At 47.3% G+C, this 27,725-nt stretch overlaps 1 protein-coding gene across 3 annotated transcripts; it reads left to right on the top strand.

Moving 5' to 3' along the window:
* Positions 1 to 151: 151 nt before the first annotated feature.
* Positions 152 to 27,725, top strand: LOC118580404 (zinc finger protein 777). 3 transcript variants are annotated; one of them, XM_036182096.1, is made up of 7 exons: positions 153 to 893; positions 1,201 to 1,255; positions 4,318 to 5,175; positions 6,342 to 6,468; positions 11,102 to 11,215; positions 22,183 to 22,437; positions 26,262 to 27,725. In XM_036182096.1, exons 1-7 carry the CDS (start codon positions 361 to 363, stop codon positions 27,431 to 27,433), a joined length of 3,114 nt encoding a protein of 1,037 aa, XP_036037989.1. In that variant the 5' UTR covers positions 153 to 360; the 3' UTR covers positions 27,434 to 27,725. The 3 variants fall into 3 exon arrangements, with proteins under 3 accessions (XP_036037991.1, XP_036037989.1, XP_036037990.1); XM_036182098.1 differs by lacking the exon at positions 1,201 to 1,255 and having other exon boundaries at positions 152 to 196; XM_036182097.1 differs by lacking the exon at positions 1,201 to 1,255 and having other exon boundaries at positions 759 to 893.

The raw sequence follows: 27,725 nt of genomic DNA, 5'->3' as shown, positions 1-27,725 counted from the left end.
AGCGCAGGTTTTGAAAGCCAACGACCGGGTTCTGGGTTTGAGACGCGCAGGCGGCCGCGGGCGGAAGGCTGTCGGAGCCCATCGGCCCGCCTCCAGAGCCAGCGCGCCGCACGGGTCGCGCGCCCCGGATTCCGCTCCGCCGCCGCCGCCGCCCGCCGCGGCCTGGCCCGAGGGCGCCGGGCCGCCAGGACGCCAGGTGAGCCGCGAGGGCCCGGGAGCCGCGACGGGCTCAGGGCGTGTCCGGCGCCGCGGCGGCCCGCGCCTCACTGTTCGCTCCTACCGGCTGTAGATGGAGCTGTCTGGGTTCCGGCCGCCTCCGACGAGCCTCCGAGCGCTCCTCTTGAAACGCCTGAGAGGGACATGCCTCCCAGGATGCAGTTTGTAGCAACATGGCAGCTGCGGTGCAGCTCCCCTGCTGAAGAGGCGCCGGGACGGCCGCGCAGCTCGCAGCCGGGGCCCGGGCCGCAGCCGGGGTCGCAGCGTCGGCCGCTCGGGGCGGGCGAGCGCGCCGGGGGCGGCCGCGGAGCGCTGGGGCCCAGCTTGCCGCCGGGGCGCAGCCAGCACAGCCGCGCTCCGACGCCGCCGCCGCCGCCCGCGCCCGCCCGCCGCGCGCAGCCCCGAGCAGGCCGGGGCCCGACGGCCGCGCAGCCCGGGCGGGCGAGGCCAGGCCGCGCCGCACTGCCAGCCCGCCCACAGCTCCGGGCCTGCGTGGGACTGCGCGCCGCGGCGGCGGCGGCGGCGGGGACTGCGCGGCGCGGGCCGGGCGGCGCAGGGCCATGGCCGAGGCGGCCCCGGCTCCGGGGAGGGCAGCCCGCGCGCGCACGGACGCGCGGCCTCGGGGCTCGGGGGACTGCCTGCGTGCTCCGGGCTCGGCGGCCCGGCCTGGGGTCTCGGTAAGGGCCGGGCGCGGCGACGTTAGCGGGGAGGGGGCGCCCTGGCGGGCTCGCGCGCCCCCTGGGGGGGAGGCCGGCCGGGGCGGGCGGGCGGGCGGGAGCGGCGGCCGTCCGTGCGAGGCTGCGCGGCCGCACGGCGCCCGGACACGCGGCCCGAGGTGGGGCGCGGGCGGCGCGCTCGCTCCCTCGCTGCGGAGCCGGCGCTGCGTCCGTCGGGGTGGCCGCCGGCACGTTTTCCGCAGAGCTCGGCCCCGCGGAGCGGCTCCCGGCCTGGGCGCGGCGCTGACGCGGCTCTCCCATTTCGCAGAGCGGAGACACTGAGGCACGGACACCCGGCGGCGACCTGCCCTGCCTGCCCCAAGGTCACGTAGAGAGTCGGCCCGGGCTGGGTGCCCGTAGCCCCATTGAGGCCTGCCCGGCGTGCTGCGGGCCTGGACGGGGAGGGGGCGGCGCTGGCGGCGGCTTCACCGGGGTGGGCGGCCTGGGCTGGCCGAGCACTGGCTGCGGCCCGTCGGGGGAGGAGGGGAAGGCCGGGCAGCGCCCAGCCCAGCGTCTCTGGTGTGGGGAGCCCCGTGACCCACAACCTCTGCATCACGAGGACCCCGAGTCAAACTTGGGGTACGGATGGATGGGGTCTGGCGAGTAGCACCGAAGAGGTTGACGTACCTCTTCAGAGGGCCATTCAGTAATTAAACGCCCTCCCACTCAACATGCTCTCTGAGGCACCCTGGCTGTGCTAGGCAGGTTTGCTGCATGGGAGTCCGTGCCTTTGAGCCTGGTTCCTATGTGCACGGGAAGAGATGGGATAGATGGCTTTCTCAAAAGCCTCGCAGTTCTTAAAATAACAGTAACAAAACTCCTGGGAAATAAAGTGATTTTTTTTTTTAAAACATGCCTACCTCCGGGCTTAGGTCTCCAGAACCCTTTCATGATACGGCATGTAATTCTGGGTGAACCATCCTAGGTCATGTAAGAAAATGGCACATCTTTTTGTAAGAAGTCAGATGTGTTTTGTTATGCATTGGCATGGATCCTGGGGCCCTCACTCTCTCATCATACAGGGAGGGAGAAAGAGACAGGTAGAATCTATGAAATGTGGCGCAGAAGGGTTCTAGCCTTCCTCTCTGCTAGCAGTTTGAGAATTTGAGCTTAGTCGTTTTAGTTCTTTGCTTAGGATCAAGCCACAGGTTTACTGGAACTGATGCCATTGTATCAGGACTTAACTAGGATGGGAAAGGACACATCTTGGGACCCTTCTCCCCTTTCCAGTACTCCAAATCCCTAAATGGAGAAAACAAAAGTGACTATTTCCCTTTGAGCTCTGATTGAACTGGCTAATAAAGACGTCTCGCCTTGCTAGTTTTACTTACTATAGGCTTCTTTCTTGTCTGAGTTAAAGCCCTGTGTTCTCGGGAAGCTAACCTGCCCTCCAGGTGTTTTTTCCTTCTTCCTACTAATTATAGGCAAATACCTCACAGGTAGACAGTCTTAATGTACCCATTAATGTGCCCATTGTGCAGCTCTGTTGGTGCCTTTACCCAGTGAGTGCGCCTTCCACCTAAGGCAGCTGTCTAGTCTGGCCACCAACTTCATAGTGAAGGGTTGAGAGTTAAGGGGTCTTTGAACTCTCCGTGTTTGCAGAATTATGCATCTGTGTGTGTTTTGAGGAGAATTCATCCCTTGTGATGGGCTTTCTAAGAGGTCTTAACACCACCATAATCAGGGATGTCTTTAAAAGATAGGACCTTCTATTCCAACTTGATTGCATGGGGTAAGCCTCCCATAGGTCTGTTAAATCACCAAGCCTCTGACTTGTCTCACACCTATCAGCTTCCTCTGTCTATAATTGAGGCCTAGAGGTCACCTATAGACTGCAGCCTGCAGACTGTGTGACCTGAGGCAAGGTACATGCAGCCCCTCCTGTTTCCAGTGTCTTCCTAGGCTAAAGATGGATAGCACTAGTAGTGCCCGTCTCATCAGGTTTTGTGGGGTGCACATGAGGTAATCCTTTAAAATGCTTTGACACAGTTTATGTCACATAATAAATCCTAAATATTTACTCTGCTAATGAGCTCCCATATAACAGAGATATGGATCGTGCTTTCCCAAAGATCTTTGCTAGACAAGGTCTCAAAATCTTCAGTCCTTGGCTTAAAAGTAGAATGCAACTTTAGTGAAGTCACTTGTGCGTGAATCAGTGAGCAGATGTAAGAAAGACAGCTGTGGAAGGCGTGGCGTGGGTTTAGACAAGTCTAAAAGGTGGCGAGAGGAACCTTGTCATTTACCTAGATGGCCTCTTTAACTATCGCATACAGTTGACTCACTTGACGGGCATTTATTGAGCACATACTATAAGACTGGACACAAGGGATATGCTAATTTTCAAGTGAAGAAAGCAAGGTTTCTTTTCTTCTCCCCCGTCCCCCTCTGGAGCTGAGGATTGAACCCAGGGCCTTGCACTTGCTAGGCAAGCACTCTACCACTGAGCTAAATCCCCAACCCCGAAAGCAAGTTTTAATTACCTTACAGAATACTTTTACAGAGAACATAGAAGCTGAACAGGTTCTTGGAAGGAATATTATGAAGAAAAGAACAAAAATGGTTAGAAAATTCCGTTTAGATCCAGGAAAGGTATTGCAAGGCTAGGTAAATGGACTAGGCACCCACTGAAGAGCATGGCTTTACCTCCCTAGTGGTTCAAGATTTCAACATGGATGTGGCAAGATGGGGATAGAGTGCCAGAAGAAAACTTATCTTTATTCTGCCTGGAGTCCCCAACACTCTAATCACACTCTCAACACTCTTAAGTGTAATGTCTGCCTGGCTTCGGTCACTACGGGCCTACCTTCTCCCTCATCCCTACCTCAAGAACCACAGTGAGGGAGCCCAGCAATGTACACCTGCCCGGTGGACCCTCTACCTAGGAAACGTGGGCTCCCGTGGAGGCTGAATTGCCTACGTTCCCGTCACTACGTCTCAGTGTCCTTTACTTGGAGCAGAAGCCAATCGCCATGCCCCAAGCCCATCCAGCTCTGCAGACCTTTGCAGACAGACAAGGGCAGCAGTCACGGGAGCAGGCTGTGGTGGAACGGGCAGAAGTAGGTATTGACAGAGCCACGAACTGAGTTCTTCCCAGTATCCTTCCCCTCCTGCACACCATTCATCATGCCTGAAGCATGTTGTGGAGGGAAAGATGGCTGTGTAGAAAACAGAAGGTGGCATAGCCATCTTTCATGTGTTGTTCTAATAGCTTTATCATTGATGTCTACATCAGTGCCACTATCAGAAGAGATTTGCTTCCTTGGAATGTGTCTTATTGTTGCAAAAACGGGCCTTTTAGCATGAATGCTTGTCTCTTGGATTTGTTTAGCCAGCTGGAGACTGTGACCTTCAATGCTGTCTTTCCTTCTCTCCTTGAACACAGGTCCAGCAGCTGGACATGGAGGACGGACATTCATCGCCTCTATCATTCTCCAGGGGTCCACACAAAGAGTCTGTGCATCAGGCCCCTGCTGGACTCCCCAGAGAAACTGTGTTCCCTCCTTGCATTCTTCCCCCCAAAGAAATTCCTTCTTTGTCTCCCACTGCCCCTCAGCAAGGTGCCCTGCCCCAGTCCGACAGTACTCTGAAGCAAGAGACTTCTGGCCAGATGTCACATGTTCTCCAGAAGGGACCTTCACTTCTGTATTCTGCCACCTCTGAGCAAGACACACACCACCAGGTATCCCTGGCTTCCCAAGAAGAAACCCATTACCCTCCTTCAGCTGCTGGTCAGGAGACCCCTCTCCTTTCCCACTCCACCCACCATCAAGAAGCTCCACCCCACTCTCCTGAAGTTCCTGAGAAAGACTCGCTGACTCTGTCACCCACAGTTCCCGAGACTGACATGGATGCCCTGCTCCAGAGTCCCACTTTGCAAAAGGACGCTCCCTTCCATACCTCTTCTACAGCCCAGAAGGAACAGCCACTGCCCACCGCAGAGATCACTCGCTTGGCTGTGTGGGCTGCCGTCCAAGCAGTGGAGAGGAAACTGGAGGCCCAGGCCATGCGGCTACTGACCCTGGAGGGCAGGACAGGGACAAATGAGAAGAAAATAGCAGACTGTGAGAGAACGGCTGTGGAGTTTGCAAACCATCTGGAGAGCAAGTGGGTTGTACTGGGGACCTTACTGCAGGAGTATGGGCTGCTGCAGCGTCGGCTGGAGAACATGGAGAATCTGCTGAAAAACAGGAATTTCTGGATCCTGCGGCTGCCCCCAGGCAGCAATGGAGAAGTTCCCAAGGTACACCCATTCCACTGGGGTCTTCCCAAGGAAACCATCTACAGGGGAACATGGCTTGGGGATTTAGTTTACTTGAAAGAAAAGGAAAGTGATGATTGGGAAAGGAAAAACAAGAAGTAAGGATCCCTGATGTCCAGTATTGCTTCACCAAGAGCAGATTATTTCTGCTGTTGTTAAAAGCACAGGTTGGTGTGTAAGTCCACTTAGAAAGGAGTCAGTAGAGCCCATCCCAGAGCCTGAGACAGGATGCAGGAGGAAGGCTTGAGAGGGTATGTATAGAGCCTCCCTCCAGTCAGTCTGCCCTCCACACTCTGGTTCTGCAAGCCGGTTTCTGCCTGCTCCGGGTTAATATGTCTGCACTGCACATGAACGCGTTTTTCTAGCTGTCCCCTGAATGATAGATTATAACAGCTGTACCCAGCATTCACATTGAAGCAGCATTGCATGCCATCAAGGGGTGATTTAAAGTGCTGGAGTTTTTATGCATATACTGTGCCATTATAAGGATTTCAGCATCAGCAGACTTTGGTATCCTGAGATTCTGGAACCAATCCTTTGCAGGTACCAAGGGACAATTGTACCAGTGAGCAGTGCTTAATGGTTTACCATCAGACTGGACAGGGAGAAGAATGTAGTTCAACTGTTAGAGGGTTTGTGCTAACATTTTTTTTTTTTGTCAATTTACTTATTAATCTTTAATGCCAATAAAACTCATTTCAGGATGTATCCTTAAGGAACTAAGAAACAGGCTTTAATCTTTTTTTCCAGAAGGTTCTAAAGAACATAAGTGTAGACCAGTTTCTTTTTGTTCCAAACAGTCTGTAAGCCAACACCTCTTGGAGGCTGTTGTCCATTAGAACTCTAGGGTCTCACTAAAGGCATACTGGTCTCTGAAGGTCCAGGGTAAGGTCTAAGAGTCTGCATTTCCAACCCGTTCCCTGCTGCTCCTGGTGCTACATGTTTTAAAGTAGGAAGGGCCTGGTCAAGATGAGTCCTCCACCCCTTGGCCAGGAACGTGGCCAGATTTCAGCCGGTTTTTAGGAAAGCCCCCTGAGCAAGTACAGGGGAGGAAGGCTTTCCCTCTCCGGTCCTTAGGAAGGGGGGTGGGTTTAACAATCTGTGGTGTTAGCTCTTTGGTCCTTGCTGACCCGGTTGCTTTGTTTCAGGTCCCTGTCACATTTGATGATGTTGCCGTCCATTTCTCGGAGCAGGAATGGGGAAACCTCTCCGAGTGGCAGAAGGAACTCTATAAGAACGTAATGCGGGGCAACTATGAGTCTCTAGTCTCCATGGGTAAGTAGGCAAACATTTGGTTTGGTTTCGGTTTTGTTTGGTTGATTTGTGGCGGTGCTTGTTTGGGTTTGGTTTTGTGTGTATGTGTTGTTTTGTTTTAAGGTAGGGCTACCCTGGCTGGCCTCGAACTTGCTGTGTAGGCTGTGCTGGCCTCAAGCTCACTGAGATCCTCCAGCCTCTGCCTCCCTAGTGCTGGGGTTATAGAAAGGTACTGCCATGCACATGATGGCTTTAACAGGGTCTTACTGTCTAGAGAGGCCGGCAGGCTGACCTTGAACCCCCGGCCTGCTGCCTCCTCTTCCTGATGTTTATAGACATGTACTACCACTCCAGAATTTCCTTGTTCTGTGTGTGTGTGCAATGTGGTGCATGCATGTGTGTGTGTGGAGGCCAGAGGGCGATGTCAAATGTTTCCTCGTTCTCCTCGTTAGTGTTTTGAGGTGAGGCCTGTCACTGAACTAGTTCACCTGACTAGACTGGCTGGCCAGAGTGCATCTGGGACCTACCTGACCCCTTCCCCTCCCTCTCCTCTCCTGCCAGCACTAGGGTCACGCATGGTCACCATGACACCTAGTGTGCTGGGTGCTGAGGATCAAAGCCTTGTTCCCATTCATACAGAGCAGGCACACTTTACCAACTGAACCATCTCCCCGGCCCTCCAAACAGAATCCTAAAGAGTACCACAAATGGGCCAGAGATTGCTCAGTGGTTAAAAGTTCCCAGCACACACATCAGGTGGCCTACAACTGCCTGTAACCCCAGCTCCTGAGGATCTGACACTTCTCTTGTGAACTTTGCAGGCACCTGGAATCACATGTGCACAAACATACATACACATGTAATTAAAAATAAGATAATTTTTTCTTTTAAAAAGAGTGACATAAATGAAAAAAACAAAAGACAAACATCCCACGTACTCTTGTATGACAGTATAGAAGAAGCTGGAACAATCTATTCATAGAAACTATAGAGCACTTGGGGCCACAGGGGAAAGCTGGCTGGACGTTGGTGGGCCACCATAGAGTGTTTCCCCTGCATCCTGCTTATAAAATTCATTTATCTAGTAAATTATTATTAAAAGGAAAGTAACTAGAGGAATATAGATGTACTGAGGGCCTACTGTGTGTCAGTGGGGTGTGAAATGCTTCTAGGAATAACAGTAGTGAAGGACTGAGGACAGGATTAAAGATCTAGTTTTCTTACTCACACAGCTTGACACTCACTCACTGAGGTCAGATGGCCCCAGGGTCCTGGTCCCCATTAGGAAGTCACAGTCTCATAGAAGAGGTCTGTTGATTCTTGTTTTCATTAAAAACATGAAAGGACCAAAAAAAGAAAAATGGAAAGATGGACTTTCTTTCTGTATGTACCCTTTTCTCTGACGTGTAGGAGATTTTGACATAGATAAAAGAAAAATGTCTCAATGGATAAAGAGCTTGCTGTGCAAGCTCAGGAGACCTGGGTTAAGATCACCACCACTCACATAAAGGCCAGCACAGTGATGTGTGTCCATAACTCCAGTTACAGCGGGAGGTGCCTGGAGCTTTACTGTCTAGCCAGTCTGGTCAAAACAGATTCAGTTTCAGTGAGAGATCCTGTCTCAAAAAATGAGGACGGAGAGTAAAGAGAAGACACCTGATGTAAAATTCTGGCTTCCGTGTATGCACACAGGTGAGCACACCTGCATACCCCACCTCCCTGAAACACAAGTACAAGAGAGAAAGGTGTGAATGTTGAGTACGCTGTTGGACAGAAACTTTGATTTGGGTGCTAGAGATGCCTCAGCAGTTAAGGGCACTTGCTGCTCTTGAAGAAGACCTCAGCACCCACATGGCAACTAGCTGTAACTCCAGTACCCTCCTGTGGCCTCTGTGGGTATGAGGCACACAGGTGGTACACATACAGACATGCAGGCAAACACTCATACACGTAAAATATAAATGAATGAATGAGTGAGTGAGTGAGTGAGTGAATGAATGAATGAATGAATGAATATGGGATTGGAGAGAGCACTCAGCATTTAAAAGCATTGACTGCTCTTCCAGAGGATCTGGATTTGGTTCCCAGAACCCAGATGGTAGCTTGCAACCATTTGTAACTACAGTTCCAAAGGATCTGATGCCCTCTTGTATTGGTGAAATTATTAAGGCCACTCCATGTAGTTAAAAGGGAGGTTTATTTTGTGGGCTAACTTACAAATGAAGGGGTAGGTTGCAGGGTCTGGCAAAGGTATAGCGCAGTCCGGGGGTGTTCTCTGGAGAACTCTGCTCGGTCTACCTCCAGCATCCAGCGTCCTGGAACCAAGAGCCTGACCTCCGCTCCCTCCTCTGCCCCGCCTTGCGGGCATGATCATTACCGAAGCCTCAATGAGGGTTGGAACTTCCAGGCCAATGCTGGGATGGCTACCCACTACACTCTTGCCTCTATAAGCACTGTACACAATGGTGGACAGGCATACATGTAGGCAAAAATGCCTGTAGATGTAAAGTAAAAATCTCAAAAACTTTTAAGTAAAAAAAAAAATCCTGGGTTTGGGGATTTAGCTCAGTGGTAGAGCGCTTGCCTAGCAAGTGCAAGGCCCTGGGTTCAATCCTCAACTCCCCCACAAAAAAAGAAAAAATCCTTTTTTAAAAAACAAACTTTGATTCATGCTAAAATAGGTAATTTTAGACATACCTTTCCATAGGCTAACATTATTCTTCTTAAAAATTTGTTTTTTAAAATACAGACACAATTATAAAAAGTTAACGATTTACAATTACATAATAAAGAGCAACCACTAACCCACAGAGGAGGCCACCAGGCCCCCTTTAGGATTCTGTCCTTTCTCATCTTTTCTGTACATGTGTAAACATGTGCACAGTGTAGGCCCTATTACACATGTAGTGTGGAGTTTGCACAAAGGCGAACATTCATTTGTAGTACCTCATATTAGACAGCTTTTTTTATCAGCACCTGTAGGCCACAGTCCTTGGGAAGAAAGTACAGTATCCAGATGGACTTTGGCTTTTTTTTTTTAAATATGTATGAGTGTTTTGCCTGCATGTTAGCATGTGTACCACATGCATGCCTGGTGCCCATGGAGACCAGAAGAAGGCATTCAGTCCCCTAGAACTAGAGTCACAGGTGATTTGTGAGCCACCATGTGGGTTCTGGGTCCCTAACCGCAGTCCTCTACAAGAGTAACAAGTGCTCTTTACCCCTGACTGAGCCTTCTCGGGGGCCTCTGAACTCTGGCTTTTGACTGTACTGCTGCTGGGCCATGGTACTTCTGTCTCACTGCTGTGGTGATAAACAGCCCAGTGCAGATGTGAAGAGGCTGTGGGGTAGAGGATGCACTACCGAGGAGCCTCTTGTCTGCAGCAGCACATGAGAATGCCATTTCTCCACACCCTGGTTTCTTCCGTTGTTCTGAATCTCTGTCATGTTTTGTTTTGTTTTCTGAGACAAGATCATGTAAGCCAGACTAGTCTGAGATGTAATAACCTTGAACACCTGCTCCTTCTCTATTACAAGTACTTAATATAAGCAAATATTTGTCCCTTTGATAGATGAAAAAAATACTATTTTTATTTGATGATAGTGAACTTGTGCATCTTTTTTTATATAATTGCTGGTCATTTGTATGTCTCCTGTGAATTACCTTTTCATACTTCTGCCCTAATTTCACTGATTATAAAGGTTGCTTCTATATAAGTATGAATATTAATCATTTGTGCTTGGTGGTGGTGGTGGTGGCGGCCGCGGCGGCACACGCCTTTAATCTCAGCACTTGGGAGGCAGAGGCAGGCGGATCTCTGTGAGTTCGAGACCAGCCTGGGCTACCGAGTGAGCTCCAGGAGAGGAGCAAAGCTACACAGAGAAACCCTGTCTCGAAAAAAACAAAACAAAAAAAGAATATTAACCATTTGCTATATGTGGTAATATGTTTCTAATATTTCTGCCATGTTTCTTCATCCTTTTATTTCAAAATAATTTTAAACTTCTTGAGGAGTATTGAAGATTGAACTTAGGGTCTCACACATGTCAAGCACATGTTCTACCATTGAACCACATGCCTGCCCTAACTTTTTTCTTTTTCTGTCGGAACAGGGTCTAAATATGTAACCTTGGCCAGCCTGAAATTCACAATGTAGCCCAGGTTGGCCTTGAATTCCCAGAGATCTGCCTACCCGTCTCCCCAGTGCTGAGAATAAGGGTGTGTGCCACCACATCTGGCCTCTTATTTTGTGTTTTTGGAACAGGATCTCCCTCTGTGGCCCAGCTGCCGCCAAACTCACAGCAGTTCTGACTCCAGCTCCCAAGTGCTGGTATTATAGGCATGAAGCATCGTGACTGGCAACCCTTTTTCATACAAGGAACGCACTCTGTCAGTATTTTGTTTTATGAATTTTATTCTTTATCAGGATTAGTTTTTACTTCATACAATTTCAGTGTTGTCTGAAGCTCCTGGGCAAACTTCACACGTGCACATGGGTCCTGAAGAAAGAGGCTGAATACTTCCTATTTATTTTCCAGCATTGCAGTCCCTGGCAGAGGGGTTATTCTAGGTCACATCCCCACAGACGATACCTTTACAGCATACAGTGCCACCTCATACCTCAGAATATTTTCTTTCCTTCCTTCTGCCCAGACTATGCAATATCCAAACCAGACCTCATGTCACAGATGGAGCGTGGAGAAAGGCCAGCCATGCAGGAGCAAGAGGACTCTGAGGAGGGTGAGACGCCCACAGACCCCAGTGCTGGTGAGTGGCAAATGGATGTCCCAGGGCTCTACATCCTGGGTCTTTCAGTATTCAGGTGGCTCTAGTCTAGAGTGCCACAGTCAAGAGAGGACCTGAACAAGCTGTACAGAAAGGAGAAGGCCTGCAGGTAGATGTCCTCTTGGGACACCAGTGACACAGTTAGCTGATAAGTAGGAATACATAGAGTTCATTGTCTTAGAGATTTTTTTTTTTTACATGACCCATTCTTGCCATACTTTTTGTAGGAAGAATCATAGAGAAGGCATTCCTGTGCTCTGCTCATACCTCCTAGATTTCCCACAGAAGGGCCATGTCTCTGCCTGAATAGAGGGCAGGCATGGACTTCACTAGGCAGTAGCCTACACACATTCACTGTGAGTGATATCTTGATGCATCAGTTGTGTAGGCTCTGCTTGCCATTTTCCTTTGGACTTGAATCACATGCCTCAGAGATTTTCAGTCAAAAAATCCCTTTGTCCTTGGTGGTGAATGTAACAATCGAGCATAAGAGAAAATTAGCCAGGTAGTGGTGACGGCAGTGGTGCACATCCAGCACTCAGGAGGCAGAGGCAGGCGGATCTCTGGGTTCGAGGCCAGCCTGGTCTACAGAGCAGATCCAGGACAGGCAGAACTAGGAACACAGGAAAACCCTGTCTCAAAAAAAATGAAAAGAAAAAAAGAGGAGACTAGAACAACACTGGGGATCCCATTGACTGCAGACAGGAGAGTATCCTGCTGGGGAACTGTTGGTGGCCAACGGATAGCTTTGTTAGGATTTAATGTCATTGATTTGAAAACTGCATTAGCTCACAAACAACCCAAGGCGAGGAAGGTTTGTCTGGGCTCCCAGTCTCAGAGGGGTCAGGTCATGGCTGCCTGGCCCATGCACTCGATGCCCAACATCAGATGGAGCGGTGAGGCTTACCCCAACTCAGTACCACAGATAAAAATAGATGAATTTGAAAATAGATGAGGTTGAGGGGCTGGTCTAGGGATATACTTTGGTTAGAGGAAAATCTGAAAACAAGAATTGAGTAGGAATAGAGAGATTCCATGTGGAAGAACTCAGGCAGAGAGTTAGCTTAAAGCAAGAATTGGCAGAGATGCTTCGTGGCCAAAACCCTGAAATATGGCCGCTGCCCCCACTGGTTTTGAGGCCAGGGGCCGCGCTGGTAGCATCCACCTCTGTCTCTGTCTCCTTTTGCCATCTGCATCCCAGATGGGCCTCCCACTGAAGAGGGTTCAAGTGAAAGGCAAACGGCCTAGCCCGCTTTGCGCTGAGCTTCTGCAGAAGCAGTGGCCTCGTGGAGAGAGCCCTCCTGTGTCCCTTGTGCTTCCTCCCAGCCCTTGGAGCTGACGTCAGTAGGGAGGGCAGGTGACACGGGACACGGACTAGTTAGCTAACGGCAACTGCTACTGGAGAAACTGTAGGTGTCTGCCCTCCTACAAACCTGGATAATCTGTCCAGTGTCTTCTCCCCAGCTAGAAGGTGGCAGAGGCAACCTTCAACCAGATCCAAAGATCGACCAAGAAGGGCATCTAGAAAACTGAGAATTTTATTAGTCCCACATGTATCAAGAATGACAGTTTCATGAGCTGCCTCAGTAAACTCAGTCAGTGCTTCGGGACCCTTAGCGATCCAGAGCAAAGTTGATGTTCCACTTAGCTGGAAGTACTCAGATTAGTGTGTCCATGTCATCCGTCTGTGTGTCCATACATTTGTTCCCTTCCCTGTGTACTCACAGCCTGCAAACGCAAAACAAACCAGAAGGCATGGAAAAAATGTGAATTCTCATTTGTTTTAAACATTTTTTTAAATTTTTATTTTTTTATGTGCATTGGTATTTTACCATGGGTGTTGGGTCCTCTGGACCTGGAGTTACAGACAGTTGTGAGCTGCCATGTGGGTGCTGGGAACTGAACCTGGGTCCTCCAGAAGAGCAGTCAGTGCTCTTAACCACTGAGCCATCTCTTCAGCCCCTGTTTTAAATATTTTAAAATTTTTAATACATTTAACCTAATAAAGAGAGAGTCTAACATTGAACAGAATCTAAAATATAGTTTAAAACATACTACGTATTTCATAATATGATACACTTTCTGTCACCTCTGACATCATATTATGAAGAATTTTTATACCATAAGATTTACTTGTTTGTTTATTATTTAGTTCATCAGATGTTTTTTAGTTCATCAGGTACTTTGTCCATAGCTGGGTATCCAAGAGGTCCTTGCTCTCACTTAGGCTTACACCAGTAGAGAAAACCAGTTTTAGCAACCACATCTGCACTATATGAAAACAGTCACTGGCCTGGAGAGATGACTCAGCCATTAGCATGGCTTGCTAGAGGACCACATTCAGTTCCCAGCCCCCACATCAGATGGTTCACGACTGTTATTTCAGCCCTAGGGGATTCACTGCCATCTGGCCTCCTCTAGTATGTTCATGAACATGGTATGTGCACATGACCTCACCCAGGTCCTCTGCAAGGAAAAGGGCTCTTTCATTGTGGTTGTTGTTGTTGTTTGTTTGTTTGTTTGGAAACAAGGTCTCTATGTAGTCTTGGCTGTCCTGGTGCTCGCTGTGTTTACCAGGCTACCCTCCATCTCACAGATTTTCCTGCCACAACCTCCAACAAATAAAATAAAAAAAAAAAAGGAAGGAAGAGATGGGAGAGAAAACTGAAGACAAGATGGGAAGCTGTGAAAGATCCTGGGTACACTAGAAGGTTCTAGAATTTTTACAAGTAGATGAAACTAAATAAATGCTATGTGTGTATGAATGCTTTGAGAGTAGAATTACATAGCTTGGGAACTGAGGAGAATTTGGAGCTGACTGTGTGGCTAGTAACAGTAAGCAAAGCAAAAGAAAAGGTGATCACCTCTAGGGAAAAACAGGAGCTGCAAACATGAGCTTTGCCGACTGTGGCTCTGCTTCGGGCTCACTGAAACCATGAGACATTTGGTGGCTGGTGAGAGGCTTGGAGGGAGTGGTCCTGTCTAACTAGCTCAAGTGCCCATACAGGTGTGTGTGTGTTTTTAGGAGTCATGAGGTGAGAAACATGAATCCTTGGAATCCCTGGCTACAAAGTAAGTTTGGGGCCAGCCTGGGCTATCCAAGACCCTGTCTGTAGGACAGTTAGCAGAATCAGACACAAAGGTGAGAGAGACTGTATGCACATCAGTCTTCTGAAAACTGAAGAACATCCAGATTCTGTTTATACCAGTGGTTCTCAAAAAGAAAAGGCAGGTTGGGGTGGGATGGTAAGAGTAAAATCTTAAGTCACCTTTTCATTCTTTCCAGTGTTCTGTGCTATGCTACACATTGTTGTAAATTATAATAAGTGCATTCTACTGTAAAACAAGTTCAACTAATACAGATGCACATTACTTGCCAGCTTTTTTTGGTAAAGTATCTGACCCAGGCAAAGCAGTTTATACCTTCAGTTCCAGTAGTCAGAAGGCAGAGGCAGGAGGATTCACACGTGTCTTACTATTTAAACCTAGATTACTTTTAATAGCAGATTCTAATGTTCATAATCTATTTGCATACTCCTGTTGATACGCATTTAGGAGGCTCACAAGTCTTAGTGCATCGGTAAAGACCCTTATAAGTAGATCTCTGCAATGGCCTTAAACTTTTAGAAATGATTTTCTAGATCAAAAGTTCTGCCCATTTAAACATTTAATAGATATCAGCAAATGCCCTTCAGCGACTACCTCAGTCTATCTGCTTTCATCTAAGTATGAAAGTGATGCCATACACCCTGTCCAGTAGTCAGTTTTTAGCATTGTGTGACTTACAGGAGCTAAGGGTATAAGCCAGTAGTTCTCAACCTTCCTAATGCCTCGACCCTTTAATATAGTTCCTCATGTTGTGGTGACCCCCTAACCATAAAATTATTTTGTTGCTACTTCATAACTGTATTTTGCTACTGTTATGAATCATAATGTAAATATCTGATACACAGGATATCTGATATGTATGTGCCCCTTGTGAAAGGGTGGTTTGACCAAGACCCCTAAGAGAGAACCACTGCTATAAACAGTATTTTGATGCCCTTCTTCAGTTCTCTGCAGAGTGATGTACATACAGTTTTGCCTTTGTGTCTGAGTCTCTGAGCTATCTTGTACTCCTTTTCTTCTTTGAGATTATTTCTTTTCATTATTGATTTCTAAAAGCATTTTGTTAGTGTTGACAGGGTTTCATGTAGCCCCAGGCTGGCCTTGAACTCCTGATCCTACCGCCTCCACCTCCCAAGTGCTGCTCTAAAGACACTTTAAATATCAGAGATATTCTTGGTTGTGGCTCTGTACAAACTAAGCATTTGGCAGGTGGAGACTGAACCAACACCTAACCCAGCAGTGAGAAGCTGAAGTAGGCAGGTCTCTGGGAGTCTCAGGCTGGACTAATGAGACCTCTCTCTCAAAACCAAACCAAACCAAACCAAAGATACTATCTGTCCTATCTATGAAAACATTTCCCTAATTTGGGGAGTATTTTTGTATTTAATATTTATATTTGTGTTGGTAAAGCCACTTTAAGTTTTTATTTATTGAGATGAATTGGTCATTGTCTTTATGGTGTCTGAGTTTCATTCACATCATCAACTACAGAAATATTGGGCCATTTTATTCAGTAAATACTGTGAACACAGAACTTAGACCTTTGGGCTTCCTAAAAACTGGTAAAAGCCTATAATGTCTGCTAATTAGGAAGATGAGAGAGTTGGATCCAAAGTTCACAGGCCCAGCTGGGCAGCTTAGTGAGTGGCTATCTCAAAAGTAAAAAGAGGAGCAGGGCCTGGTGGTGCACACCTTTGAGCCCAGCACTGAGGCGATAGGTAGAAAAGGGCTGGGGCTAACCCTGAAAACATTGGAAACTTAAAACAACTTCTTGCCCTAGAGAACAAAACAAACAAACAAAAAATGCTAAACATAAAGAATTGTTTATTTTTAACTAATTCTCTCCAAATGTAACACTGCATAAGCTCCATTAACAAGTAACCCCTTGAAGCCGGGCGGTGGTGGCACACACCTTTAATCCCAGCACTCAAGAGGCAGAGGCCGGTGGATCTCTGAGTTTGAGGTCTGCATGGGTTACGGAGTGAGTTCCAGAAAAGGTGCAAAGGTATACAGAGAGACCCTGTGTCAAAAAAAAAAAAAAAAACAACTAACCCTTTATATATTCAAAATTAGTGTGTAGGATAGAGTTTTTCCCATTTCATAACAATCTTTACGAAAAGTGATTACAGAGATTAAAAATGACAGAGTTACAGCCAGGTGCAGTGATACATACTTATCATCCCAATAGTTGGGACACAGAAGCAGGAAGGTCTCCACAGTGGTGAGGCAAGCCCAGGTCTACAATGGTCTCAGCTAGCCAGAACATAGAATCAGATTAAATGAAGATCTTGTAACCAAATACAAACAAGCTGCAAAAATACTTCCAAAATGACTCACAGGAACCAGAATATGGCTCAGTGGGCAAGAAAACTGACAGCTTAATCCTTGAGCCCATGTGTAGTTTAAAGAGAGAACCCGTAGGCGGAGTTTTCTGCCCTGCCAGTCAGCTCTGTCTTGCGAGCCAGTTCCCCAAATAACCACACAGGGACTTATTAATTATAAATGCTTGGTAGATAGCTTAGACTTGTTACTAACTAGTCCTTACATCTTAAATTAACCTATAGTTCTTATCTATGCTCTACCATGTAGCAGTGCCTTTTTTATCACGTCATATTCATCTGCTGCTCCTTCACCTGGCTTGTGACTCCACCCTTCTTCCTCCCAGCATCCTCTCAGTTTGGCTCTCCCACCTAACCTCTTTCTGGCTAACTATTGTCTTGTCAGCTCTTTATTAACAATGATAGCAATGCATATTCACAGTGTACAAACAGATTGTTCCACAGCATTTTCCCCTTTTTGTTTAATTAAAAAGGAAGATTTTAACTTTAACATAGTAAAACTATATACAACAAAAATATTTGGGCTGGAGAGATGGCTCAGCGGTTAAGAGCACTGACTGTTCTTCCAGAGGTCCTGAGTTCAATTCCCAGCGACCACATGGCAGCTCACAACCATCTGTAATGAGATCTGGCACCCTTTTCTGTATACATAATAAATAAATAAATCTTTTAAAAAAGTGGGGACTGGAGAAACGGCTCAGCGGTTAAGAGCACTGGCTGTTCTTCCAGAGGTCCTGAGTTCAATTCCCAGCAACCACATGGCAGCTCACAACCATCTGTAATGAGATCTGGCGCCCTCTTCTGGATGTATGCCTGCAGGCAGAATAATGTATACTTAATAAATAAAATATTTTAAAAAATAAAGAGAGAAAAGAAAGAAATTTAAAAAAAAATATTTAGCAAGTAAGAATCATGGTCACAATATATAGTCCATTTGTATTTGGCAAAATCAGAGAAAATACTCCATTATCTATCTTTGTGAGTCTAAAGTTTTATATCTAATTTACCTTTTATCAAAACTAAGGAAAACTATAAGTTTAATTATTTAGTTTTTAACTCCATCAAATACCACAGAAGGGTGTGTTACCTAATGACAGGGACATCTGGCTGCCTGGACAATCACCCAAAGTTCTTTTGTAATGTTGGGGCATCCAACCCTGGCCTACAGGCCTAGTATATCTGACAGACATTTCTGAGAAGCAGGGAATTTTGAAGAACTGTCCTACTTTGTCTTGACAAAGTTTGGCAGTTGCTTTCTTTTGCATCCTGCTGGTCCAGTTTGGACAGTATACTGTCAGCAACTGAGGAAGGGCACTTTCTTTGCCCAGTGACTAGCTTTTACCACAAAGAAAGCAAACTCCATATGGAGTTTCTTCAATGCCCATCATCTTTGGAGTAAATTGGTGCTGCTGGGATCAGGTGTATCTCACTATCAAGAAAAACCTTATGTTATTAAAACATTTTAAATGCCATATTGTGTAGATCTTTGAAGTATTTGAAGATCACCTATCTATCTAAATATAACTGTGTATGACATTGAAAACATCTAACATGACTATAAGTTTAATAGTTATGGGTGACTATTAACCTGTATTTCTATATTATCCTAAATAGCTTTGAAGGACTAAAAATTTACATAATTAACAAGCTACATAAGTACAATACCTTAAACAAAAATAGACATGTCTGGCTTGCATGAGACCCCAGGTTCCATCCCAAGGACCACAAGAAATGAGAGGGCACCCCTGCTTGTCCCAGTCTCACATGGAGCATTTCTGAGGTGAACCCTCTGTTACCACCCAAACGATCCAAACTGGTGGAAGGTGTGTGCAGAAGGGCACTGCTCTTGGACCTGGATGACAGTGCAAGTTAGGGGTTTTGTTTTTGTTTTTTTTTTTTTTTAATATTTAGCTTTATAACAAAATTAAAAGAACATAATTGTCAGCCAATGTCCATTAACAACAAATTTTTTTTTTAATTTGGTTTTTCGAGACAGGGTTTCTCTGTGTAGTTTTGGTGCCAGTCCTGGATCTCACTCTGTAGCCCAGGCTGGCCTCGAACTCACAGAGATCCACCTGGCTCTGCCTCCCGAGTGCTGGGATTAAAGGCGTGCGCCACCACTGCCAGGCTAAAAACAATTTTTGATAATGTGTTAACCCCATGCTTTTTGTAGCATGTAATTTAGGCTAATTCCAAAGAGTCAAGTGACATTTTCCACCTGAGCATTTTCCAACCCACCCATAATACCTGTGTCTGTAAAAAATGAAAAACAGAATAGACCTGATTCTGATCTGTCTAAATTATACAGTAAGAACATGTGTACATTCTCTAGCAAGTGAACTAATTGAGGAAAACTCCTACTTACCCTAATTAGACATTCGTTTCCAAAGTTTTTTTATTTTCCATGCTGGATAACTGTTTATCGTTCTACATAATTGTCACTAAGGATAACTTCAACCAGGAAGAAATGAACATGTCCAGCCTTGTTACTATTAGAGATGAAAGCAAGATTATCTTTCAATTTATAGGAATATTTTTGGTGGCAGATGAGGTGATCATCAAAAGGCTCCTAAGCATGATTCTATTAGGATAACATTCCATGGGCAAAGTGGGATTGGAAACAGGCTCACGGTGAAGAGGAGTGGGGTATAAAGAACCCAGCTATCAAAGAAGAACTTGGCTGTGTATTTTTTAAGCAAATAATGATGGATTTAAAACCGCTGGAGTTTTTAGATTCCATTGGTGACTTTAAATGAGGGTTAAGGAAAAAGCTTATTTCTATCTCAGTGTTTCCTCTAGAAATCATGTTTTTGTTGAAACTTTTTTTAGACAGCCTCACTTATCCCAGACTGGCCTCAAGCTTGTGACAATCCTGCCTCAGCCTCCCAAGTATTCCGATTAGAGTAGTGACCCCACTTACCTCTATGTTCATTCAAAAAGCTGCAAAGAGACTGTTTAGGAATGTTATTTTAGGGAGTAGACAAGTAAAGTACTTTCAGGAGTTTATGCAGGTTAGGGAAGTCATGTTTCTGGAGGCCTGTGATGATTTAATATGGACTTGAGGCAGGATAAAGAGGCACAATTCACGAGGCCCCCAGAATGAAGACAGGCAGCATAAGGAGAGAGTGGACATAGGTTAGAGGAGGGAGGAGAGGTTGGAGAAGAGGGGTGAGGCTAATCTGCTTTGTATTGCTCTAACAAACTACCCCAAAACTGGTAATTTATACAGAAAACAATTTTGTTGTAGATACTGTGATGTGTGCTTATAATCTCATTCACTGGGAGGTAGAGGTTGGGAAAATTAGAGTTCAAGGTCATCCTTGACTACAACGCTAATTTGAGATCTGCCTGGGCTGTACTGTAAGTTCCAACCCAGCCTGAGCTGAGAAGTGGAAAAGAAAGCAAGTGTGTTTAGCTTACAGTTTTGGCTGCCGAGAGCTTGTCGCCGACACCTCATTACTCTTAGAAGTCTTCTGGCTACATCATAGCACAGCAGATGGCATCCTAAAGATGAGAGGAAGAGAAAACCAGGACTTTTTCTTAGCCAGCACCACTGCCCTCACAAGAGCAATGCCCCAATCTACCCATCTTTTAAAGCTCCCCCCATACCATTACATAGGAACCAAACTGACTGTGTACAGTGAGTCTTTAGAACTGTGGTGCTCAGGAGCAAACCTCGACAAAATATTTACATTACAATTCATAACAGTAACAGTAGCAAACTTACAGTTAGGAAGTGGCAACAAAAAATAATGTTATGGTTGGGGGTCACCATAACATGAGGAACTGTATCAAAGGATCACAGCTTTAGGAAGGTTGAGAACCACGCCTTTAGAAGATGCTTAAAAGATACACAGACCATCAGGACTGGAAGTTTGGGAGGCTGAGGCAGGACAATCACAAATTTAAGACCTGACTGGGCTGGTGTGAGTTTAAAGACAGCCCGGAAAATTGAGCACGAGCCTCTCAGAAATGAAAATAGGAGCTAGAGAGAGCTCAGCACTCGAGCACATGCGCTCTTAACGCTTGACCCTCTGCCTCCCCCCGCCCCAGGATGGTACATCACTAACTTATATCTAAAATAAAAGATTAAAACAGGTGGTACTCCCTACACGAAATCACTTTAGAGGACCTATAGAAAAGGGAAACCCTATCTAAACCCACCCCCCATCCAAGAAGCAGAATCAGCTGGGCTGTCGGGGCCCTTTAATGTTAGCGCCTTTTAGTCCCAGCACTGGGAAGCAGAGGCAGGCAGATCCGAGTTCCAGACCAGCCGGGGCTACAGGGTGAGACCTTGTTTCAAAAAACAAAAACAAAATGAAGCAACAAGAGAAAAGAAGTAGAATCAAAATTGCCACTTTGTACATTACTTGAGGAAAGTGAGCATTGCACGTGTGGATGGTGGGATGGCGGGATGGCGGGATGGCGGGATGGCGGCAGAGGTTGCTTCCACAGCCTAGTGGAGGATGGGCTTCCATTGCCTTACTGAAAAGCAAGCTGGTTGATCCGCCAAAATTAACTATATTCATCTTTGGATGCTGTGGTCCCATAGAAATGAAACCACTCTTTTGTAATTGGGGATATAAACAGATGTTTGTTGTAGTATTGTTTACTGTAGCAAAAGACGAAGACAAAGAGTGTTTTATCCATTAGGGAATAACTTGCTAAATTACAGTATAAGCCACAGGATGGGATATATGGATCATTTAAAAGACTAGTTAGCACCATGGAAAATCAGCTTGAAGGAATTTCTACAAGATAGTTGATCACAGAGGAGAAAAAGAGGCCGTTTTATTTTAACTCCAACAGTGACCCAAGAATAAAATTAATGTATGTATGTTGATATGAATGTAACTATATAAGCATGGAGGAAATCACAGCTAATTACAGGAGTTATCTCTGTAATGATGGAATGAGAAGAGAAAGGAAATAATAGGAAAGAGAGACGGCACTGAAAGGCAAAGATGGGTATTATGCTCCCGTTTGTGTACAGTGATGTTACATCTATAAAGCCCACCTGAAATTAATACAGATCTGTGCAAGAAAACACACATGTTACAGCTGTTCATTTAATGGTGTCTGTCTAACTCAAAACCCAAACACCCTCTCACAGTTACACCTGTGTGAGAAATTATGTGGGCCAAGAGAAAGGCCTTCTAGGAGTCCGTAAGAACCGGGTCAGATTGAGAAGTGAGGAGACAGCCACCTTTTTATGATCTTTGGTGCATGAATGGACCAGCAAGAGAGAAGATGGGTTTTGGCTGTGAAATAATTTTCTAAACAACTTAGGATTTGTAGAGAATAAAGCTTTAATCTATTATAACTTGACTCAATTTGTATTAGCATTCAAGACTACAAAGTGTCCAGAAAATTCTTTCTGCTCACCATTGACTCTGTTGTATTTTTTAGGGTCTCTTTAAAAAGACCTGTTGGAATGTAAATGCTAGGACTGTAGAACCCTGGGGAGGTGGCCTGACGGCTCTGTGTGCTCACCTTCCTCAGCACACGATGGCATCGTGATTAAGATCGAGGTGCAGACCAACGATGAAGGCTCAGAAGGTCTGGAGACGCCGCCAGAGCCACTGATGGGACAAGTGGAGGAGCATGGCTTTCAGGACTCGGAGCTAGGTGACCCCTGTGGAGAGCAGCCAGACCTGGACATGCAGGAGCCAGAGAACGCCCTGGAGGAGTCCACTGAAGGCTCCAGTGAATTCAGCGAGCTCAAGCAGATGCTGGTGCAGCAGAGGAGTTGCCCGGGTAAGTTCGGGGTGGGCGGGCTGCAGAGGGAGGGCCCTGTCCCCTGATTTTATTAGTGGTCCTAATAAAATCTCCCAGCTGAAGAAAGAAGTTGTTCTGCCCAGGATTGGCTCAAACAAGAACTCAAAGGCAGATGAGGTCAGAAACATGTCCAAGGACACCCAGGTAGTGGCGGAGCTCAAATTCCCTTCTCATTCATCAAAGTCAGCACCGCTGACTTTGGGGTTTGGTGGTTTTGTTTTATTTGGGTGGTGGTATCTGCCTTTGAGCCAAGAGTCTCACTAAGAAGCCCAGGCTAGCCTCCCGGTGCTGGGAATGAAAGCGTGTGCCAACACACCCTGCAAGAAAAGCATGTTTTAAAAACAACTGTGGGCAGTCCTTGTGAGCCAATATAAGGGTCTGCTGGCTCTGCCTGCCATTCTGAGTCCCAACCCAGAAAGGGTTAACTCTTCTCTTCCTTTCCTGTCCATCTCCCCTACCCACCACTCCCCACCCCTGTGCTGGCCAGAGCCTGTGTGTGCTTTCTCTTTACTCTGGACAAAGATGCCCCTCTGACCTCCATGCCAGCCTATCTCAAACAGCTTTTCCTTCATGTCTCCTCTGAGCAGCTGCTGGGATCTACAGCTTGCCTGCCCAGGGGTTTTCCTTTTAGCTCTAAAGAAAGAGAAACTGAGAGACTCCCATCCTTCTCTGGTCGACTAGTCACAGTGTGTGTAACTACATGATCCCCGTGTCCTCACCCTCCCCAGGATGAGTGCAGTATTGTAGCAGGGGCATTCAGTGCTGACCCTGGACTGCCCTTCCTGACAGCCTTTCTGGTGCTCCACAGTTTGGTTGCCTGTTTGTGTTTTCATTTGTTTGTTTTTGAGACTCGGGGCTTCCAGTTGTAGTTGAGATTGCCCTTATTCTTGATTCCTTCTGCTTCAGCCTTCCAAGTGCTGAGAGCGCAAACATGTACCACCACCACATCTGGCTATAATTTGCATATTCTCAACTAATAAAAATCTCATGGTATCCTTGGTCAAGTGGTCAGGATCTAATTCCTTAGATCTAAGTAAGTGCACAGAGGCCAGGTGTGGAGGCTCACTCAGCACACTCATGTAACACTGTAGGTCACAAGCTTTAGAACAATGGTTCTCAACCCTCCTATCGCTGTAACCCTTTAATACAGGCCTTCACATTGTGGTGACCCCAGCCATAAAATACAGTGTAATCTTGCTACTGTTATGAATCATAATAAATATTTGTGTTTTCCAATAGTCCTAGGCAACCCCTGTAAAAGGGTCATTCGACCCCCAAAGGGTCATGCTATGCTCAGGTACAAAGGACAGGTATAAAATGTTCTACAAAGATTTTGTTAGAATTCAAAAACTAGGCTGGAGACATAGCTCAGTGGTTAAGAGACGGTTCCCAGCACTCATTTTGGGCAACTCAAAATTGCCTGCAATTACAGCTCCAGTGGGATCTAATACCCACACACAGATACACACTTAAAAGATAATAACAAAACCTGGTACACCAATGGTCATCCCAGAAAACATATATACAAAAAACATTATGCAGATTGAGTAGGTTATACTTAGGGGAGAGAGAGAGAGAGAGAGAGAGAGAGAGAGAGAGATATCATCTAAAAAGGAGGCCATTAATTTGAAAAGAGAGGGGGGGTAAATGGGAAGGTTTGGAGGGAGAAAAGGAAGGGAAGAAATGTAATTATGTTCTCAAAAGAAAAATCTGAGCATGGTAGCACATGCCTTTAATCCTTAAGAGGCAGGGGACAGGTAAACTCTTGCATTCAAAGACATTCAGGGCTGCATAGAGAGACCCTGTCTCAAAAGCAAACCAAAAAACCTCTCCAATTAACACTGGTTAGGATGCCAAAGGTCAGACTACAAAAGCACCTGGAGAATTCGAATGAGTGAGATGTTCTTAGGTTCTCAGGGGCCCCATAGAACCTGGCTTTCTTTAGATCCTATGGGGACAAGCCAGGCTTGGAGGGAAGGGGACTCTACCAGCTGGGCATTGCAGGCACTGCCCTCTGGAGCCTGAAGGAAGCTGTGAGGCTGGTGTTTCCAGAACACTCGTTCTGGCTGCACAGTGAGACCTGCACTGTAGTTCCCTGGGTTGCCCCAGAGGACCAGGACCTGGGTCCCACCAGGGAGGAGCTCAGTTGGTGTTGACGTCACTCACAGGTCAGGCTCACAAAGAAGACATGGACACTGAGAAGGAGGGAGGCATTAATGGAGGGGATCAATGAAGGCATGATGAGAAATACACACAGGTGGGCTCAGGGAGGAAGCACTGTCTGAAAGTTATGAGTCAGTGCCCATCCAGACCGCTGCGGACGTGAGCTCCAAAAGAAAAGTATCGGGGACTCTGGGGGTCCAGCCCCTCGACAGTCCCCTCCCAGGGTCCGGGAAGAATCTACAACCAGCTGATAATTTAATCTTGGATGACATGAAATGAATCTATGTACGCAAAACTCCTTAGTCCATTCACTGTACTCTCCTGAGTCAGTTCTCCTCTACAGCTTCTGTTCTCTCATGCCTACCTGCTTTTTTGCCTGATCCTCTCTACCTTTATCCGCTGTCCCCTCTGAGTTCCAACTTAGTTCTCTCTTCTTAGTTCTGCCCCATCTGGGTTCTCATCCATCTAGTTCTTTCCATCTCAGCTCCTCTCCCATCTCCTTCTCTCTCATCTTGGTCCTCCCCATCTGGCTCCTCCTCATCTCCCATCTCATTCCTCTGGCACTCTCTTCTAGCTCTTCAATCTAGTTCTTCTCCATTAGTTCATTTCTCTCTAGTTCTTAGCCATCTAGTTCTTCCGTTCTCTTTTCTTCCTTCTCTCTCTCACTCAGTCTCCGCATTCTCTCAGTTCTCCCCAAGTCTCTCTGAAATCCAGTTATAAACCCAAGCAATAGCAATCCTGGCAGAGCAAGGTCACCAGGCTTGAGTTCTTACAGGGTCATAAAGGCAGACAAGAGTTTTCCTCAGATAGTGACTAATGACTGGTTAGTATATCAAAAAGAGAATTTATGTGCTCAATCTACATTCCTAGAAGTGGTTAGGTAAGAAGTTAGGAGTCTATAATGTTAGTAATAGAAAACGAGGGGCTCAGATTGCACAAGAAATAAAGTTATCCACCTGACCTAGGGAACAGGCATCGTTTCCACAAGGGTGTTACCTTGGTTCAGGAGATTGTTTGGCCTTGGATGCTTGATAGGTATTTTAGATAAATACTCTATTAGGAGTTCTTGCAAGCATGCATAGCATTACAAGAAAATCACTGTAGGAACCAGCTAAGATATATATACAAAAGCTAAAATATCACCAAGACTTCTGAAGCTTGACCTTCAGAAAAGCCCTTGACCTTTCCAGGTAGTAGCTTTTGTGATTGAATTCCATTACATTTTCCTGCGGCTTGCAGCAGGAAAAGTGGAACTTTGCTGGCTCCCGGACTTGAGTCCAGGAACACAAGCTCAGGCACAGAGTAATGGTTCTTGGGACTGGTTTCTTTCCCGCTGAGGACTGATCCTCCAGCAACTTCATCTCCTGAGCACAAGGTACCAAATAACCATCTCCTCTGCTTCCTCAAGAGCCCTGTTAAGCTCTGGGTTTCACAACTGCTCATCTGAAGGTAGGAATCATGGGACGCGGAACTAGATTTTCCCAGAAGGAGGAATTTGGATAAATATATGTATATATCTGTATCTCTGTGTGTGTGCACACAGGTGTAGCACAAAGTCTGTTGGTGAGGATGAAACCTTGTACTTATCCAGGATCAGGGTTCTAGATAATACTAAACTCTTGCTTTCTACCTTGGAGCAGAGGGGATCGTGATAAAGACTGAAGAGCAAGAGGAGGACGAGGAAGAGGAGGAGGATGACGAGCTGCCACAGCACTTGCAGCCCCTTGGGCAGCTATCCGGGAGGTACGAGGCCAGTATGTACCAGACGCCCCTGCCTGGGGAGATGTCCCCCGAGGGCGAGGAGAGCCCCCCACCCCTGCAGTTGGGCAACCCATCAGTGAAGAGGCTGGTGCCCAGCATTCATGGGCATTCTCATGGGCATGGTGAGCGGCATCTGGGGGAGAACCGTGGGTCCTCCAGCCAGCAGCAGCGGAACCGACGTGGCGAGCGGCCCTTCACTTGCATGGAGTGCGGCAAGAGTTTTCGGCTGAAGATTAACCTCATCATCCACCAGCGGAACCACATCAAGGAGGGGCCCTATGAGTGTGCAGAGTGTGAGATCAGCTTCCGCCACAAGCAGCAGCTCACACTACACCAGCGCATCCATCGGGCGCGCAGTGGCTACAGCTCCCCGGAGCGCAGCTCAGCCTTCAATCCCAAGCACTCACTCAAGCCGCGTCCCAAGTCACCCAGCTCAGGCAGTGGTGGTGGCGCCAAGCCCTACAAGTGCCCTGAGTGTGACAGCAGCTTCAGCCACAAGTCAAGCCTGACCAAACACCAGATCACACATACGGGGGAGAGGCCCTACACTTGTCCGGAATGCAAGAAGAGCTTCCGCTTGCACATCAGCCTGGTGATCCACCAGCGTGTGCATGCGGGCAAGCACGAGGTCTCCTTCATTTGCAGCCTGTGTGGCAAGAGCTTCAGCCGCCCATCACACCTGCTGCGCCACCAGCGGACTCACACTGGTGAACGGCCCTTCAAGTGCCCAGAGTGCGAGAAGAGCTTCAGCGAAAAATCTAAGCTCACCAACCACTGCCGCGTGCACTCTCGCGAACGGCCGCACGCGTGCCCCGAATGCGGCAAAAGCTTCATCCGGAAGCACCATCTGCTGGAACACCGGCGCATCCACACCGGTGAGCGGCCCTACCACTGCGCCGAATGTGGCAAGCGCTTCACGCAGAAGCACCACCTGCTGGAGCACCAGCGAGCGCACACCGGCGAGCGGCCCTACCCCTGCACGCACTGCGCCAAGTGCTTCCGCTACAAGCAATCGCTCAAGTACCACCTGCGGACCCACACGGGCGAGTGAGCATGCGCCCCGCCCCTGCCCCGGCCGGATGAGCAGCCAGGTGCAAGGGTCTAAGGCCCCTGGGACCGGTGCCTCGGCTGCCCCCAGGCTGAGTCCAGTGGGCGGGAGCGGGGCGCCCCAAGCCCTTCTGCTGTGAACCCTCCTCCCCTCCTGTCCCTTCTCCCCAGGACGGGGTAGTGAGACCAGGTGGCTTGTTGCCTGCTTTCCCCAGGGCCCCAGGGGGGAGCACTTGGGCCTGGGGAACCCCTTCAGGCTGTTAATTTCCTTGACAATAAAATGGATAAAAACAATC

Source organism: Onychomys torridus, chromosome 3 (genome assembly GCF_903995425.1).
Source record: "Onychomys torridus chromosome 3, mOncTor1.1, whole genome shotgun sequence".
NCBI classification, from domain to species: domain Eukaryota; kingdom Metazoa; phylum Chordata; class Mammalia; order Rodentia; family Cricetidae; genus Onychomys; species Onychomys torridus.
The sequence above is the reverse complement of the archived record's forward strand: the minus strand, read 5'-3'. Positions and strand labels throughout refer to the sequence as shown.

Excerpts from the sequence above, each read along its gene's own strand:
- LOC118580404 (XM_036182096.1), top strand. The coding sequence starts at position 361 with ATGCCTCCCAGGATGCAGTTTGTAGCAACATGGCAGCTGCGGTGCAGC. Across the intron at positions 1,256-4,317 it reads CCTGCCCTGCCTGCCCCAAG|GTCCAGCAGCTGGACATGGA; the intron begins GTCACGTAGAGA and ends CCTTGAACACAG. Across the intron at positions 6,469-11,101 it reads TGAGTCTCTAGTCTCCATGG|ACTATGCAATATCCAAACCA; the intron begins GTAAGTAGGCAA and ends CCTTCTGCCCAG.